Below are 17,914 nucleotides of genomic sequence, written 5' to 3'. Positions count from 1 at the left end.
ATAAATATAATTACATAAAGAATAGTGTAAGACAGAAAACATATGTACTCTGCAGACAGCATATGAAACAACATCCCTGACTGACATCAAACCTGTGAGTACACACACCAGGAGCAACTTACTTAACCATCATCCTACTAGGTAGAAACTGTAAAGTCTTTGACGTTGAGAAACATTTACATCTTGGTATCGTTACAGTGGCACAAGCTGAGTTCAAAAGTGTGAAGATGCTCTAAAGCAGTTTAAATGGTTTAAAATACTTTGCAGAGATAATTATTAAGCTGGAGTCAATAGTAGAAATATAGCATTTTAATGTGCTAAAATGCTGGAATGTTCAATAAATTACTGTAAAAATAATGCTGGTAAATTCCAATATTTCATGTTTTTTCGAATTTTAACAATTTGACATTTTTTATTTTTTAGTAAGCCTCAATCCTCTTTGATTCTGCAGCAAGGGAACTTTGCCAATTGCAGCACACAGCTGAGAGCAATAAGTTAATTCAACTTGCAGCAGTTTAAATTATATCAACAACAATAAGTTAAGTGTCAGCAGGAGAAAGTATCTAAGTTGTTGGATTACAACCTAAATCATAAGGGTTTGTTTGTACCAAAGAGCATCTTGAAGTGCACACGTGCAGCCAGAAACACTGGCAGCAGAATCCTGAATTACAGTAAAAGTTGTCACTAGCGAGAGGAATGTGTCTTGCTGGACACTGCTTAATGGTGCACCCTGCTGAAGAGGCTTTCAGCTCATTATGCATAAGACTGTCCAATTGCTGGGCCGAAATGCTGCATTGTCCAATCCGCATTTTACCTCAAGGGCTTTTGTCCAATCAGAGAACCCACGCATTCACGCTGCATCAAGAAGGTACAAATTCGCTGCGCATCTTGGGACCAAGAACACAGAAACTGCGGACGACAAACAAGAACCCGGAAGAATTTCACTAGTTGTGACTAAAAAGTTTACAAAAAAAGAGGGAGAAGAAGACGAAGGGAAAAAATCTAACTTTCGGGTTTACTCTGCACGCTGCAACGTCTTGGCCCCGCAAGCCACATCACTCTTGGAGGATCCATTTAACTTCTTTTCAAGGTATTTCTGCAACATTAATTGACGAAAACTTTAAACTATAGTTGGAGACTTCGACGTATGTTGGATTCTTACGATTGTACGTTTCTGTCCTCTGCGGAGGTTCAGCTCGCTGGGGAGAAACGACGGCGTGGAAGAGGGACCGGACAAAGAGTCGTTATCGAGGGACCCTCGTCGGGAAGGAAGGTGAGAATTAACACACCTTGGTGTGTGTTACGTGTTTGCTTTCATCGGCGAGTGGTAATATTCCCGTGAACTGTGTGGTTGTGATGTTTGGTGCTTAGTGATGTTAAGTTGGTCTCGTGTAGAGATCAGTTGTCCAGACCTGCGTGAAGCTGCCCCCCCACCCCACGCAAAACAGTGAAAATGGTCTCGATCGTTTGTGCTGCGTTAGTGCTGGTTTGTCCAGAAAAAAATCGTTTGTGCTGCTTTGGTTTCTAAAGGTTAAATAATATTTCAAAAGTTAGACCGTTCACGCAGCCCCACGAAAATGGTTGTTTACAATTCGTCCGATGTGCAGCATTTTATTACCCAGAAAACTGGAGAATAATTCATTTTACAGAGAAGCAGGTTGTAGTGTGTTTTTAGAAGAAGGTGGCATTGTGTTTTGATGATAGTCATCGACAATTTAAAAATCCAGCTTCTTCCTTGTTTTAATCCAATATCCAAAAAAGTTTGTTTGTATAAATTTAAAAACGTTTGTGCCGGAAAACCTGGAGTTTGTGTCGTAAAATCAGTTTATGGACCAACGGTTTTCTAGTCAGCTCTAACATTTTATAACGGAAAAATCGCTGTAATCTTAGCTATTTTTTCCTTCTCTTTAAACAGCAATTCAGTTTTACTGGTTCTGAAAAGATTGAAAGGTAAGTAAAAAGCATTAATATTATCAGTTAATACAATCCAGACTTCATAGAGCTGCATCCTTCTAATGGACATCATGCTGTAACTTGGCATCATGCAAGAAAGGTTCATCTAATGAATGCAAAGACAAACCAGTTAGATTTTCCTGGAGATTCACATCCATTTTATATCATACAAGACCCAGATGAGTGAAAATGGTCTAAATGTGTAACTTGGATGTTAAAACACATCTTTCATGTGACTGCAGTAGATTAATAACAGGTTAATGAGAATACTTGGTAACAACTACTTAAAGCTATTGATGGCATATATACACGACAGAATTATGTCAAATTCAACACCATTCAAGTTTATTTATGCCTTACCTGCAACCTCCTACATGTATTTTCTAAGTTAAAGTATAAATCAGTGTTTAATATTTCATAGTATTTACCATAATTTACAACCACTCATACAAGATGACTTCAATATTATTTAATTTCTTTTACTGAGGGATAAATAAAGTCCTCAATGAAGTTGGTTGCAAATTAGTAAAAGAGGCCGTAGTACTGGAAAAGGGAAGCATGGCCACTCCTAGGGCCGGAGTCTGGACAGAGCTGAGTGAGCAGCTTGGAAACAGGATCTCTGCAAAGGCGCTGTATACTATAGTAAAATTAAACCAATACAGCGTCTGGTCAGCTTTAGGGTTCAGTAGTCAGACCAAGGATCCAGAGAATAGTCACACAGAAACATCTGAGTCAGGTTTTTCTCCTGGACTAAATAAACAAGGAAGAATTTTTTTGCTGGCAGATGTCACTCTAGTGCAAGTATTAGGATAAGTAAAAAGTAATAAAGTAAGTAGCAAGTAATAAAACAGACTCTTATAAAGTGGTGTCTACTATATACAGAGCAATATATGCAAATATACATGCATTATTGTCTGAAATTATAAATGAAGTATACACTATTTTGTGTGTGTAAATATGTATTATAAACTTTAAATATGTGTGTGTGTGTGTGTGTGTGTGTGTGTGTGCACATGTGTGAAAAATCTTTATGGAATTGAAATAATTTATGTGTTTTCACAAATATAATGTTGTTTATATTACATATACAGTATACATTACAAAATGAACTATAGTACTTAGTACCTAAAGAAGAACAGCATAATAAAATATAACACAATGTGCTGCTGAATTGGAAGCAGGTTATCAGTTTAACTTCACTAAGCTTATGTCTCTGGAGGAAAAACTGGTTAGAAATTGTGTGGTGCCTCTTCTTAATATATATATATATATATATATATATATATATATATATATATATATATAGTTATTTATTTATAGTTTTTAAAATCCTCACATATTTTGGTCGAGTTCTCCAGGCAGGTTGTTTGTGGTGCACAAAGAACAGAGTCAATAACTTAAAAGAGAACACAGGGGTTATGCCTGTTAAAAACAATGACATCGGAAAAATACTTAGTTTTTGCAGCTTTCACAGAACATTGGTAAGATTGCCAGCTATCTCTTAGCATCTGGAAAGACACCTGCAACCTGTCTTTTTTCCATTTACGTTCAGCTCTCCTGCACACACGCCTGGCAGCGCGTGTAATGTCATTTAGCCAGGGTTCATGCCTGGGTCTGAGACGTCTTGTCTTCAATGGAGCCACTATGTCTAATGTGGTTTTAAACACAGAGTCAAAGTGAGAAGTAAAAGTATGAACATTAAAAACGGAACAAGACACAGAATCATGACAAAAAACAGCAGAGAACTTAGTAGCAGTGAAGGGGTTAATAACCCGAGAGTGTCGCACTGGAGCGCAGGATTCAATAACATGACAAGACAACGGTATATCAAAAACAACAGGCATATGGTCTGAAAACACAGCACCATGAACTTCCAAATTCAACACATCAAAACCATGTGATAGTACAAGATCAAGGGTATGTCTGCACTCGTGAGTTGGACCCGACACGTTCTGAGAAAGATTAAAACTATCAAGTAAATTTAAAAAGTCTTTTGTCAACGGTTTCTCAAGACGGCACACATGGATGTTAAAATCTCCAAGGATTAAAATTCTGTCATATTTAGGCATTATTTCAGCCAGAAGTTCTCCAAAGTCATGGATAAAATCTTTACAGTACTTAGATGGTCTGTAAATGACAGCGCACACCATCCGAGGGGTGAAGCACATCTCAAATAAATTAACTTCAAAAGTGGAGGAAAGAGATGTAGGTGCGACCTGCACGCAAAATTCTTCTTAAAAATAGTTGCAGTTCCTCCTCCACGACCAGACGCCCTTGGATTATTAAAATATGTGCAACCAGGTAGTAAAAGTTCACAGAAGGCACTGGACTCACCCATCTTCATCCAAGTCTCTGTGATGCACATAAAATCTAAGTTGTGGGATAAAAAGAAATCCTTCAGGATGAAAGTCTTGTTCGCCAGGGATCTGGGATTCACCAAGACCATTCTGGCAGGGAGTGAAACCTACACATTACCTGCCTGCAAGGACTGATCAAATGGTCTCAGGTTGGCAAGATTTGCCCCGTGTCCACTGAAGTAAGGAAAGGAGAGGCGACGAGTCTGTTGTCCCGAGTCTGAGCCAGCCAAAGGAACCAAACAGGAGTTGATCGGAGTCAGGAAACGCTGGGAGATGAAACGGCTGCACTCCAATCCGCTTCCTCTAGAGCAGGGGTCTCCAATTTCGGTCCTCGTGAGCTACTGTCCTGCTGGTTTCAGATGTCTCCTACTACAACACACCTCTGCACAAGCCTGTTAATGACCCAGTGATTTGAGTCAGGTGTGTTGCATCAGGGTAGAACCCAAAACCTGAAGGACAGTAGCTCACGAGGACCGAAATTGGAGACCCCTGCTCTAGAGAACCCACCCAGAGGACCTGTCAGGCTGGCCTTCAACTTTACCAGCCTGCCACCTCGTTTCCCCCGACGTCTGCGGGCTCTACGTCAAGGTGGAGCGGGCAACCGGCACAGGTAAGCTGGAACACCTGAGAGGAAAGGGGAGTAGAAGGTTTCTTGTCCACTCTGACTCACATATGCCAAGATTTTGAATGCTGGCCACAGGTTTAAAAGAGTTTTGCGATCATACACTAGTAGAGAGTTAGCTTTTGTGAATATGATAGACAAAACTACTATTAATCAAAACAAGTTTCGCGGAGTCAGAGAGCAGGCCACACACACAGGGCCATCTTGACTTCCCAATCAGAAGTCGCAGCAGTCCAAACTAGAAAAGAATTTGATCAAAGCCTTGGTAACCACTCTAGCGGTGATCCGGTGTAAGGGAATCACTTCTGGATACTGAGTTGCGGCACACATTAACGTTAACAAAAAAAATTATTTCCTGATCGTGTACGCGGCAACGGACCTACACAATCGATAATAACTTTTTTAAATGGTTCAGTCACAACTGGGATCAGGTGCAACGGGGCACATGGAATCTTCTGATGAGGCTTCCAAGTTATCTGGCACACATGACAGCTACTAACATGGTGAATGACGTCTTTCTTTAAACCAGGCTAAAAGAAATGCCTCAACACATGCTTGTACGTTTTATTCACTCCCATCTGTCCTGACCAGTGATCATCGTGCGCCAGGTGCAGTACTTGCTGTCGGAACGGCGCCGATATTACAATCTGTTCTTCTACATTCCAGTCCTCACATAGCAACCGGACACCAACGTCGCATTAGCACTTTGTCTTTCATGTAAAAACCACTGCTAACTGTTGCTAACTTGTCAGCACTTACCACCTCTTTGAAGCACTTGTGTAACGTAGAGTCCCTCCTCTGTGCGTCACCCAAGCGTGCACGTGAAATGGGTAAGGGGGAGCTAACGGGACGGCTGAGCCTCACGAACTTTTACGTCAGAGGCTGTTGCCGTTTCCTCTGTTTCTCCCACCAGCTTCACATCATCTGAAAGAGATGTTGAAAGAAAACTGTCAGTCAAATCAATCATCATCTTTCAACTTATGTCGGAGTGCCTGAGCACGTGTTACCACACATGTCTGTTTACTGATCTTAGGGGCATGCAGCACTTCCAGAGCAGGAGTTACTCTGCGGATCTCAAGCTGCAAACTGCGCTGATGCTGCAACTGCAGTCTTGTCAATTTCATCCTCAACCGAGCATCTAGCTGGGAGGAACCTGAGCCATTCTCAGAGAGGTGCGGATCATACTTAGGAAGAGTGACAGGTGGAGTCCACCTGCCATCTCCCACAGAAGATGCTTCCTCGACACCAGCTGAGTCCAACTGACAATCACGCTCAGTCTTGCTCGGGCAGACCAGCCACCACAGGCAATAATGCAGATATCACTACTACTACACAAATTGAGATTATATGCTCGCACCGTATCCTCCAATAAAAAAAAAAAAAAAAAAAAAAAAAAAAAAAAGCTCCCAGACGAGCCCCCACTTTTGTTACGACCAGACAGACTACATTGAGAACATCACTGTTCAGGCTCCTTCAAATCCAGTTTTATCTTTCTTTTTTATTTCAGTGTTACCTGCAGCAGCTGTTGGTGATTGAAGAGGGGGTTCCCTGGAAATGGAGTCTGGACAAGCTGGATCCAGGTCCCCTGTGCATAGAAGAGGAACTGTGGCCCAATCAGGATGTGAAAAGAGTGAAAAAAGTTGGAATGACAACAGGGCACATGGGTCAGGTGTAAACCTTGATGTAGAGTGTAACACTGCCAATAACTCCCTCAGCTGCTCTGTATGTGGTGAAGAGTTTGACGACCAACAATCTCTCCAGAGACATTTAGCAGAGAATACTTTGAGTTGTTTGAACCATAAGAAATGTTTGAAAGTAACACAAAATATAAATTTGCGTAGAGGACTTCACACAGAGACAAAAGCCGTTAAATGTGATGTTTGTGGTCACATCTATAGTCATAAAAGAAAACTTGGGCTACACATGAGAATTCACTCAGGAGACAAACCATTCAGCTGTAAGAAATGTGGACAAAGATTTAGTCGCAAGACAAACTTAAACCAACACATGAGAATTCACTCAGGAGACAAACCATTCAGCTGTAAGAAATGTGGACAAAGATTTAGTCGCAAGACAAACTTAAACCAACACATGAGAATCCACACAGGAGACAAACCATTCGGCTGTGAGAAATGTGGACAAAGATTTAGTCAGAAGACAAGCTTAAACCTACACATGAGAATCCACACAGGAGACAAACCATTCAGCTGTGATGAATGTGGACAAAGATTTAGTCGCAAGACAAACTTAAACCAACACATGAGAATCCACACAGGAGACAAACCATTCAACTGTGATGAATGTGGACAAAGATTTAGTGACAAGTCAAGCTTAAAACAACACATGAGAATCCACACAGGAGACAAGCCATTCTTCTGTGAGGAATGTGGACAAAGATTTAGTCGCAAGACACACTTAAACCAACACATGAGAATCCACACAGGAGACAAGCCATTCTTCTGTGAGAGATGTGGACAAAGATTTAGTCACAAGACAAGCTTATACCAACACATGAGAATCCACACAGGAGACAAACCATTCGTCTGTGAGAAATGTGGACAAAGATTTAGTCAGAAGACAAGCTTATACCGACACATAAAAATCCACACAGGAGACAAACCATTCTTCTGTGAGGAATGTGGACAAAGATTTACTCATAAGACAAACTTAAACCGACACATGAAAATCCACACAGGAGACAAACCTTTCAGATGTGATGAATGTGGACAAAGATTTAGTCGCAAGACAAGCTTAGACATACACATAAGAATCCACACAGGAGACAAACCATTCAGCTGTGATGAATGTGGACAAAGATTTAATCACAAGTCACCCTTAAACCGACACATGAAAATCCACACAGGAGACAAACCATTCTTCTGTCAGGATTGTGGACAAAGATTTGGTCGCAAGACAAGCTTAGACATACACATAAGAATCCACACAGGAGACAAACCATTTAGCTGTGATGAATGTGGACAAAGATTTACTCATAAGACCAGCTTAAGCCAACACATGAGAATCCACACAGGAGACAAACCATTCAACTGTGATGAATGTGGACAAAGATTTAGTCGCAAGACAAGCTTAGACATACACATGAGAATCCACACAGGAGACAAACCATTCAACTGTGATGAATGTGGACAAAGATTTACTCAAAACACACACTTAAACCTACACATGAGAATTCACACAGGAGACAAACCATTCAACTGTGATGAATGTGGACAAAGATTTAGTCGCAAGACAAACTTAAACCAACACATGAGAATCCACACAGGAGACAAACCATTCAGCTGTGATGAATGTGGACAAAGATTTAATCACAAGTCACACTTAAACCAACACATGAGAATCCACACAGGTCAGAGACCTTTTCCCTGTGAGGTGTGTGGTGAATTATTTAGGTGGCCTGTCTCTTTAAAAAGACACATATGTCCATGCAACATAGAAACGGCACTTTGAGAATGTTTTCTAAAATTTGAAGTATGTTATGAATAAATTATTATTATTATTATTATTATTATTATTATTATTATTATGGAAGCCGGTCATTGCTGCCACCTGAGGCTTGTCATGTAGCAAATTCCAGTCCCTGATGCCTGTTCGAAGTGGGTAGACCAGGCGCATCCTGGTCTCCTTCCCTCTGGTTGGCTCATCACCCAGCCAATCGCATCACAGCCTGCCAGCAACCAGGAAATAAAGGACAGCTGCTGTGTTCATTCTGGAGGGAGAAGCTGTTTAGCACAGATGGTTTCCCCCTCAGCTTGACAGAATTGTGGTGGCTTTTGACTGTATGTTTGCTGTGCTTAGTGGTGGCATTTTGGCACGTAGATTACCCGGAGTTTTCAGCAGGGTTAAACCCGAGTGTGTTGTCAGTTTAATGATAGTTACCAATTTAATTTTGGTTTTGCCTTCGATAGCATATAGCTGTTTTGGCTGCTTTTTGAGTTTGAGTTTCTCATGCCCCTATAGTGGGTCATAACAAAGTGGGGGCTCATCCGGGAGCTTATTTTCCCGTAATATATTTAGCACGGTTGGTGTGGAGCAGTGGGCTTTATTGTTCTGATCGAGATGGCTACATCCTTTGACTTGGAACGGTTTCTTGCGGCTCCTTTCAGTGTAGCTCTTGACTGTTGCCGCAAAGCTGATCTTATGCAGCCTTTTCCCTGTTGGTCCCGAAACAGGCCATCAAGAGCCAGATTAAGGCTCTACTGGTGGAAGCTTGTGGGGTGTTAGAGGTGTCTGCAGAAGCAGAATTTAGACTCCCAGCCCGGAGATGACTGAGGAGGGACCGGGGGCTGAAAAGTCGGGGACACCCGTCACTCTGCCCCGGTTTGATCCACTTCCTCAAACAGTTCGGATGCCCGTGCTGGGGCTCGGTTGAAAGTCCGTTTGGCAAGATTGGAGCTGGAAGCCCGTGAGAAGGCTGAGGCTCGCCAAGCGCACATGGAGTTTGTATTATGAAAGTTGGAAATAGAAGCTGACAAAGCTGTCAGGCTCCAAAGGTTGGAGCTGGAGGCTCGAGCCCAGGCACTGCCCACCTTGGCCACCACTGCAGCGGCAGCTCCTTCTGTTTCTGCCACCTTTGATGTGAGCAAGTGCATTTCCTCTGTGCCTAATTTCTGGGATACAGAGGTGGACTCGTATTTCACCGCATTTGAGTGCATTGCAGGTACGTTGGAATGGCCATGTGATGTGTGAACCTCATTGTTGCAGTGAAAGTGAACTGGAAAAGCACAAGAGGTTGTTTCAGCTATGACACAGTCAAAGCCGTAGTTCTCCAAGCTTATGAACTCGTACCTGAAGCTTATTGCCAGAAATTTCGCTAGCAGTTACAATCTGCGGGGCAAACTTATGTGGAGTACAGATGGAAATGAAAAGTACTCTCTTTGACAAGTTGTGTGCGGTGTTAAAAGCTGGTGATTTGGTATCTTTTAAGAACTTGGTGATCTTTGATCACTCTCTGCAGTGCTCTCCTGTCTGCTGCTGTGTACCCAGCGTACCACGCTGTGATGCAGTACGCCAGGATGCTCTCTACGGTGGCTCGGTAGAAGGACACTAGCAGCTTCTCATTCAGGTTGTTTCTCCTGAGTACTCTCAAGAAGTGGAGTCGCTGCTGGGCCTTCTTCACCACTGCTGTAGTGTTTACAGTCCAGGAGAGATTGTCTGAGATGTGGACGCCCAGAAGTTTGAATGAGTGGACTCTTTCCACACACTCTCCATTATTGAGGAGGGGGGTCAGCTCTGCTCTGTTCTTGCTGAAGTCCATGATGAGTTCTTTTGTTTTTGTGGTGTTCAGTGTAAGGTTGTTTACCAAACACCATGTTTCCAGTTTCACCACCTCATCTCTGTAGGCTGACTCATCTCCTCCTGAGATGAGCCCGACCATGGTGGTATCATCAGCAAATTTGATGATGGAGTTGGAGAGATGAGCTGGTGTCCAGTTGTGTGTGTACAGTGAGTACAAGAGAGGGCTCAGTACACAACCTTGTGGGGATCCAGTGCTGAGGGTTATGGTGGGGGAGAGATGGGGGCCAAGTTTGACAGATTGTGGGCGGTCTGTGAGGAAGTCTCTGATCCATCTGCAGATGTGTGAGGAGAGCCCGAGATGGGAGAGTTTTCCAGCCAGAATGTCCAGGATAATTGTATTCTATAGTCTATAGTCTATGAAGAGCATCCTCACATAGTTCCCCCTGTGCTCTAGGTGGCTCAGAGCTGTGTGGAGAACTGTGGTGATGGCGTCCTCTGTTGATCTGTTTGCACGGTATGCAAACTGGAGGGGGTCAAGTGTGGGAGGTAGTCGGTCCTTGATATGTTTTGCAACCAGTCTCTCAAAACATTTCATGATTACAGGCGTGAGGGCTATAGGCCTGTAATCATTGAGGCTGTTGATTGTCTGCTTTTTTGGGACTGGGATGATGGTGGCTGATTTCAGACAGGAGGGAATGATGGCTTGTGACAGAGAATGGTTGAAGATTTTGGTGAAGATGCCTGACAGCTGGTTGGCGCATGCTCTAAGTACCTTCCCAGGAATACCGTCTGGGCCGGCAGCTTTCCTGGGGTTTAAAGTCTTCAGCACCCGTCTCACTTCATGTTCCTGAAGTGTTAGTGTGCTGCTGCTGGAGTTTGGTGGGTGTAGAGTGGTTGCTGTGGGGTTTACTGCTTCGAAACGGGCAAAGAAGTGGTTAAGCTCCTTTGCTAGGGAAGCATCAGCACCCACAGTGATGGAACTATTGTTTCTGTAATTTGTGATGTGTTGGATTCCCTGCCACATCTTGCTGGGGTTATTTTCAGTGAAGTACTCCTCTATCTTATTTTTGTAGGCCACCTTGGCTGCTTTAATGCCCCTCTTCAGGTCAGCTCTGGCCTCGCTATACAGGGTCCTATCACCAGACCTGAAGGATGAGTTGCGGCGTCTGAGAAGCTCCTGAACTTCACTGGTCATCCAGGGTTTTTGATTAGGGTAGATCCGTATCCGTTTATTAACTGTAACAGTGTCCATGCAGGTTCTGATGTAGAAAAGCACAGTCTCTGTGTATTCCTGTAGGTCCTGCTGATCGAATAAATCCCAAGTGGTGAGTTCGAAGCAGTTCTGTAGCTGAGGGAGAGCTCCCTCAGGCCAGGTTTGAATTATCTTTGTTTGTGGCTTTGTTTGTCTTCGCAGGGGGGTGTAAGTGGGGGTGAGTGACAGGCAGAGATGATCGGATCCAGAGAGATGGGGGAGGGGGGAGGCTCTGTAAGCATGTTTAATGTTGGAGTAAACATGGTCCAGTGTGTTATCCCCCCTGGTAGCACAGTTCACGTACTGGATGAATTTAGGAAGCACAGTCTTTAAACACGCTTGATTGAAATCACCAGTCACAATGAAAACTCCATCAGGGTGGGCTAGCTGTTGTTTGTTTAGAATAGCGAGCAGGAGGCTAAGGGCTGTGCTAACGTTAGCATCCGGGTGTATGTAAACAGCCGTCACAATAACTACCGTGAGCTCCCTCGGTAGATAAAAAGGCCTACATGAGACTGCTAGGACCTCTAAATCAGAAGAGCAATGCGTGTCAATGATCCTGCTGTTGTTACACCATTTGGTGTGCATGTAAACACAGAGTCCCCCTCCTCTGCTCTTACGCGAGCCCCTGTTTCGATCTAGCCGGTGTAGCGTGCGGTCCGTCAGCTGAACTGCGGCGTCCGGAATCAGCGGATGAGAACTGGTGTTAGTGGAAGAGTTTAAGAGATGCAAACCAGAGTGCATCATGTTGTATCTAAATGAGCAAAAGGTGATTTCGCTTTCGTCTGCTGCATTGTTAGTGGATGAATATGTGCTGACACATAAAATATCACTGCCAGTCTGTGAAGATAAGTTCCTCAATCGTTCTGACTGTTCTGACTTTCAGAAAAGTGCTGAGGCAACAAGCACTCACCCTGTGAAAGAACTTTCATTTGTGAGAAGTCCTGAGGTGCGGGAGTGCTTTTATTGTCACAAACTCGGTCATCTCATTGCTGAGTGTGATGTTTTGAGACGCAAGAACCACCGCAAACCACAGCCGCAAGGTGTAGGTTTGGTCTGGACACAGGCTCTCTGCAGAGGTTCCCAGTCCCTCATCTCGGCTGATGCACTGCCTTTTTCCGACGCTACTTCATGTGGGCATAATGTAGTAAACAAAGGAATAGAGATGGCATATGTGCCCAGAGCGGTACATCGTGTGCACATTAGAACAGATTTAATTAGTGGTATTTTTCCTGTAGCCGTATGTCCAGAATTACCTCTGAAGGGGATAACTATGCTAATATGCTAATGGGGAATGATATATCTGGTGGTCGTGTAGTATTAGATGTTCCTGTAGTTGATGCTTCACCAGATTCCCATTTGTTATACAGTTTGTATCCAGCTTGCGCAGTAATTTGTGCATAAGCTCGAAGCCAACGCCATGCGGCTGGTCTTTCAGACACAGCCTTGTTGCGTTTATTTGTGGAGGAACCTGTTCCTGTTCACATTCCTCTGACTGAGGACGTTGCTTCATGAGAAGCTGATGAACAGCCTAGCAGAGAAGTCTTGTCATCAGACCTTGATTCTGACATATTACCACTAGCTAGCGAGAAATTAATGGAGGCTCAGGCTTCATTTTCACTCATAACAATAGAAACTGGTTTATTTAACTTTAACAGCTGTCCACTGCTTACATTATTTGTTGCACTCTCTCATACCCCAAAAGTGGGTCGTAACAAATTATTATTATTATTATTATTGTTTATTATTATTAAACATGAGAAGTTTCCTCCAAAATGGCAAATAAATCCCAGGGTGAGTGTGGTGTGTATTCTCTCTTGAAATAAGCTAGGCTTTCGCTTGCTAAAGAATTCTGTAGTGCCAAACCCAAATCCACGTGAAGGTGTAAATCGTCAGCCAGACATGTATGTGTACAGAGCATGGACAAACGCTGACGTAATGAAGGCACCTGAAGGAATTCCCAAGCCTTGGAATGTTGAAGCATGTGTGAGAGATGTGACTGGTTTGCAGCTGAGTTTCAGATTGAATGGTTTGGAGGTGGAAAGAGTGCTGAGATGTTAGTTGGGTGCACAGTGGCACTCTGTTGCTGGAGACTGGAATGCAAATGATGCGGATGGTAATCCTCTCTCATTTAACAATGCTGATTTAATTCAGAGAAGAGATGCTCTGTATGAACGAATGAGAGCTAGACGTCAGAAACACGCAGACTGGACTAACATTAACAGATGTACTCAGAAAGGAGACGAGAAAGCAGTTGACAGACTGAGATGTGTTTTTGATACAAACAGTGGACTGACCAGACCAAACCCACCAAATCCAACATTTATGATCAACATTTAATGAATGCTTTCATAACAGGTGTATTGAGCCCAGTTCAGACATACATTACAAAGTATATGGTAACACACCTACAACAGGTCCAGATGAGGTGCTGGAATATGCTAAACATGCAGAAGACTTTCTGAAAGCTAAGAAAAAGAACAAAGACAAAAGTACAGACACTTATTTTGAGGATGACTGCAATAAATGACTCCAATAAAAGATCTGAAAGTTCCTAAATAAAATAAGTTTGATCACTGCTGAAAACAACAGTAGGGACTCGACCCTTTTTACAGTCATTTCTTTCTCCACAGATTTGTGACTCAAAACTAAATTAGATTCTTACTCCAAGAACTTAAATTTCAGATATTTACCAAGTAAATTAAATGGATGTGGCCTCTCACCCGTGTGAGTTTTCTTGCGTCCACTTTTGACATTTATAATGAAACCTTTCCTACATGTTTAACAAGAATACGACTTTTCACCTGTGTGGATTCTCGCGTGGACCAACGATGTATCACGATATGTGAAATCTTCACCGCGTTGTACAAAGATGAAGCAGCTTCTCTGTGACTTTTTATTTAAAGCACCACTTTGAATATAAAATATTGCAAAAATATGGCCTTTCGCCTGTGTGGCTTCTTTTATGGTCACCAGTATTTCCTGAAGCCTGAAATATTTCTCACATGTATGACATATAAATGGCTTCTCACCTGTGTGAAATCTTATGTGGGCTGATCGCTTAGCAGAATCTCTGAAACATTTACTGCACGTTTCACAAGGACATGGCTTCTCTCCTGTGTGGATTTTCTTGTATTTAAACTACAACTTGAAATGAACTTTTCCCACATGTTTTACAGGTATATGTTTTTTCTCCAGTGTGGCCTTTAATATGTAACAGTGATGAGTGAATAAAGCTTTTGCCACGTTTTGCTAGAATAAGGTTTCTCACCTGTGTGGATCCTCATGTGGATCTGTAAGTATCGACCACATCTGAAACTTTTCCCACAGAATTTACAGGAATATGGTCTCTCACCTGTGTGGGTTCTGTCATGATTTATCATTATACTCTAAAGACTTTTCCACAAATGACACAGTTTGTAGATTTATTAACCTCATCACTGTTACACCAAGTTGTCGATAAGGGAGAGTCGTCTTTATTGTTCCTGTTACTTCTTTTCTTTTTCTTCTGTCGTGTATATGTTGTTGGTCCTGAGTCTACATGTTGTCTTGGTTCTCAGGAACAGGAGTGTTGTCAGAGATATGCTGCTCTCTGTTTAGCTCTTGTTTACAGAGGTCATTATCTTCATAAATAGGAATTACCCCAAACTTTCAGTCTCCTGCTTCAGTACCAACTGCTCTGAGTTCTTAGTAGGGATGAAGTCCTTCTCTTCCTCTTTAATGGGTAGAGACTCTGGTTCCTCCTGGTTCTGGCTGGATTTGTTCTCTGGATCACAGGGCTGGCTGGCAAGAACCTCCTCTTCTTTGATGACATGTTGTGGGAGAGCTGAAGAAAATAAAGGGACACAAGAAAATTTTTATTACTGGATAAAGAAAAAAAAACTGTGCAAACAAGTTATTGAAATTTCAAACCATTTAAAAGGCTCATGGTATATTTGATGTTTTTCTGGCTATTCTACAGTGTTAATGTGTTTTCACCTAAAACACAAAGACAACAAGAAGTATACATTCACATTTTAAAATATGTTTTTATGGGGTTTTTTGTTCTTGCTGATATTTTAATGGATATTTATAGACTTTGTTTTTGTATGACTGCAGTCTTGTCTGTAGTAATTGTTGATTAGTACTGCAGTGCAATTTTCTGAGCAAGCAAGCGGACAATAAAGTATTTCATCTTGTCTTACGTTTGTTTTGGTATTTTTATGCAGAAGGAAGTCTATCCAGACATCATGTATAGGCACATTTGGACAGAGAAGTTCTAAGAACGTAGTTCTAATAACTGTCCTAGTTCTATGAACGGTCCTTCTCCAGGAGAACTGTTCCATGTTGCATTCCCACATGAGTTGGGGACGGTAACGGGACCAATTTGACGCATACGTCTGCGACAGTGACGTGTGATTTTAGCGCCACATAACAAAAAAACAAAACCCACGAAAAACCGCTCAAAGTAACACCGGCAAGCTAATATGGAGAACGAAGAGATCGTAGTGTTCATGCTCTGCTTGATGGAGATGTTACTGATGGACGATAAAATCAGGCGTCTCACGTCGAGGCTGGAAGACTCCTGAAAGTCAGAAGATGAAGAATCCAGTGGCAGGAGATACGCCGCAGAGAAAGGAGACGACGTGTAAGTTTAACTTATTAAATATGCGCTGATTGTATACGTGTTGTATGAATTAACATTTCAGACGGTTTTCTACTGTCTGTGTTGAGCAGATTACAATAAGTAAATATTTCAGACGGCGGGTTTATTGTAACTCATGTTCTGTTTCAGCTCATTTAACACTCCTCACCGTCCAGCTGGTCCGGAGCAAAGCTGATAACTAGTGGGAAAAGGTTGTTCTCAATTTTACCGATGAGCAGTAGGTAGAGCATTTCTGTATGTCCAGGGAGACATTTCAATACATCTGTGGCCACCTGAAGCTGCACTGGAGAGAATGGACACAACCACCTGCTGCAGATACTGAAGGAGATGGAGAACAGCCTTTATGCTTTACAGATTTAGTGTATATGAAGGTAAAAATATAGAAAGGTTTGGTGAAATGTTTACAGGTGTGTAATTTGTGTCCTCAAGTATTTGATGCCAGATCTTGGTTAAACATGATAAACTTTGTTCTGTGATTTGGAGCATATTATAAAGGTGATTAACTAATGTAATTACACCCATGGATAAGACTTAAAATGTAGCGACCAAAGATGGATTATTTAATATTTCATAGCTGTGATAAGTTAATAACTACTCAATATTTTTATTAGCTAATGTTTTATAGATGTGGCCAAACCACATCTAACAGACACAAACTGAAAACTTCAGACTCTTTACAAAGTTATTTATTTTTTTATAGTGAATACAGCAGAGCAAAAATAACTATTTACATGTGTGTATATGATTCTGCATATCACACTGGCTTTTCCTGCCATCCTGTCCAGTACACCCAGAGACCCTCCATCACAGATCTCCGCTGGCTTCACCTCCGCCTGTCAAGCTGCTTGCTCTTCTGCCTCCTTTGTTCCTGAAAGACTTCAGGATGTTGAATCTGCATCGCTTTGCCTCTGCTGTTCAGCATCTAACAGCTCGTCCTGCACAGCAGCCAGAAGAGTGTCGGCCCCTTTTCCTATTTCATGGAAAAAACAAGGTGGAGACAGATACTTAACACACAGCAACTATAATAAAATATGTTGAGTTGTAATAGTGACACTCAACAAGATGCATGTACAATAGGATGTTTTTACCTGGCAGCTGGCTGATGGTTGACGCTGGCTCTGGTAGCTGCTGAATGGATAAACATTTTAGAATTAAAATACAAGTTATAAACATGAAGGATGGCTAATAAAGCCAACTTTTCATTATAATATTTAGTGTAAAATTCTCGATTGTCCAGAAGTACACAAGTTGTAATAGCAGTCATTTAAACTGGAATTAAACATAAAACAAGTTTAAGTCCAGTTGAAATGACTGAGTCTGCTGTTACAATCAGTTCTGTGTGGCTCCATCAGTCCCATGAGCATACATGTTTACATTTAACTTTGTTATCTCCATTAAATCAAGAGCAGAGATTTTTATGTGCTTTAAATCTACTTTCTTTACCTGATCTATGCAGCAAGGGCTGTTGGTGGCAGCAGGAGCAGGATGCAGTTTGGCTCCTCTGATGAAGTAAACATGGATCAGAACCATATTATATACAAAAAAGATGGAAAACAGGTCAAGTAGATCAGTTCAGCTATCCGGGTGGTATCTGATAACAACTCATAGGTCTATACAGAAGCTTTAATGCTTTTTGTCCTGTTTATAACCTTCAAACTCCTCTGAAGATGTTTTCACTGCGGATGATCGCCTCTGCACGCAGGAGTCATTTGCTGCGGCTTTGCCTGTGTTGGTCCAAGCTGTCGAATTTACTGATTTTTCGGTTCATCCGACTCCGGTTGCCGTGGTCCTTAATTTATTTGTAGTCTTATGTGAGTTTTCTACCTGCG

General features: G+C 42.1%; 1 protein-coding gene and 1 long non-coding RNA gene across 2 annotated transcripts; both read left to right on the top strand.

Moving 5' to 3' along the window:
• Positions 1–980: 980 nt before the first annotated feature.
• On the top strand, positions 981–6,808 carry LOC121640576. Its single transcript, XR_006010509.1, has 3 exons — positions 981–1,090; positions 1,190–1,273; positions 6,440–6,808. It is a non-coding gene; the product is annotated as an uncharacterized LOC121640576 (long non-coding RNA).
• Positions 6,809–6,900: 92 nt separating this feature from the next.
• On the top strand, positions 6,901–8,217 carry LOC121640544 (gastrula zinc finger protein XlCGF8.2DB-like; the record flags this gene model as incomplete). Its single annotated transcript, XM_041986369.1, has 2 exons — positions 6,901–7,611; positions 8,032–8,217. Coding segments are annotated over 2 exons (897 nt in total), but the record flags the coding sequence as incomplete, so codon positions are not given.
• Positions 8,218–17,914: the final 9,697 nt, after the last annotated feature.

This window comes from Melanotaenia boesemani, chromosome 5, assembly GCF_017639745.1.
Source record: "Melanotaenia boesemani isolate fMelBoe1 chromosome 5, fMelBoe1.pri, whole genome shotgun sequence".
In the NCBI taxonomy this organism is placed as follows: Eukaryota; Metazoa; Chordata; class Actinopteri; order Atheriniformes; family Melanotaeniidae; genus Melanotaenia; species Melanotaenia boesemani.
This window is presented reverse-complemented; position numbering and strand designations above follow the sequence as displayed.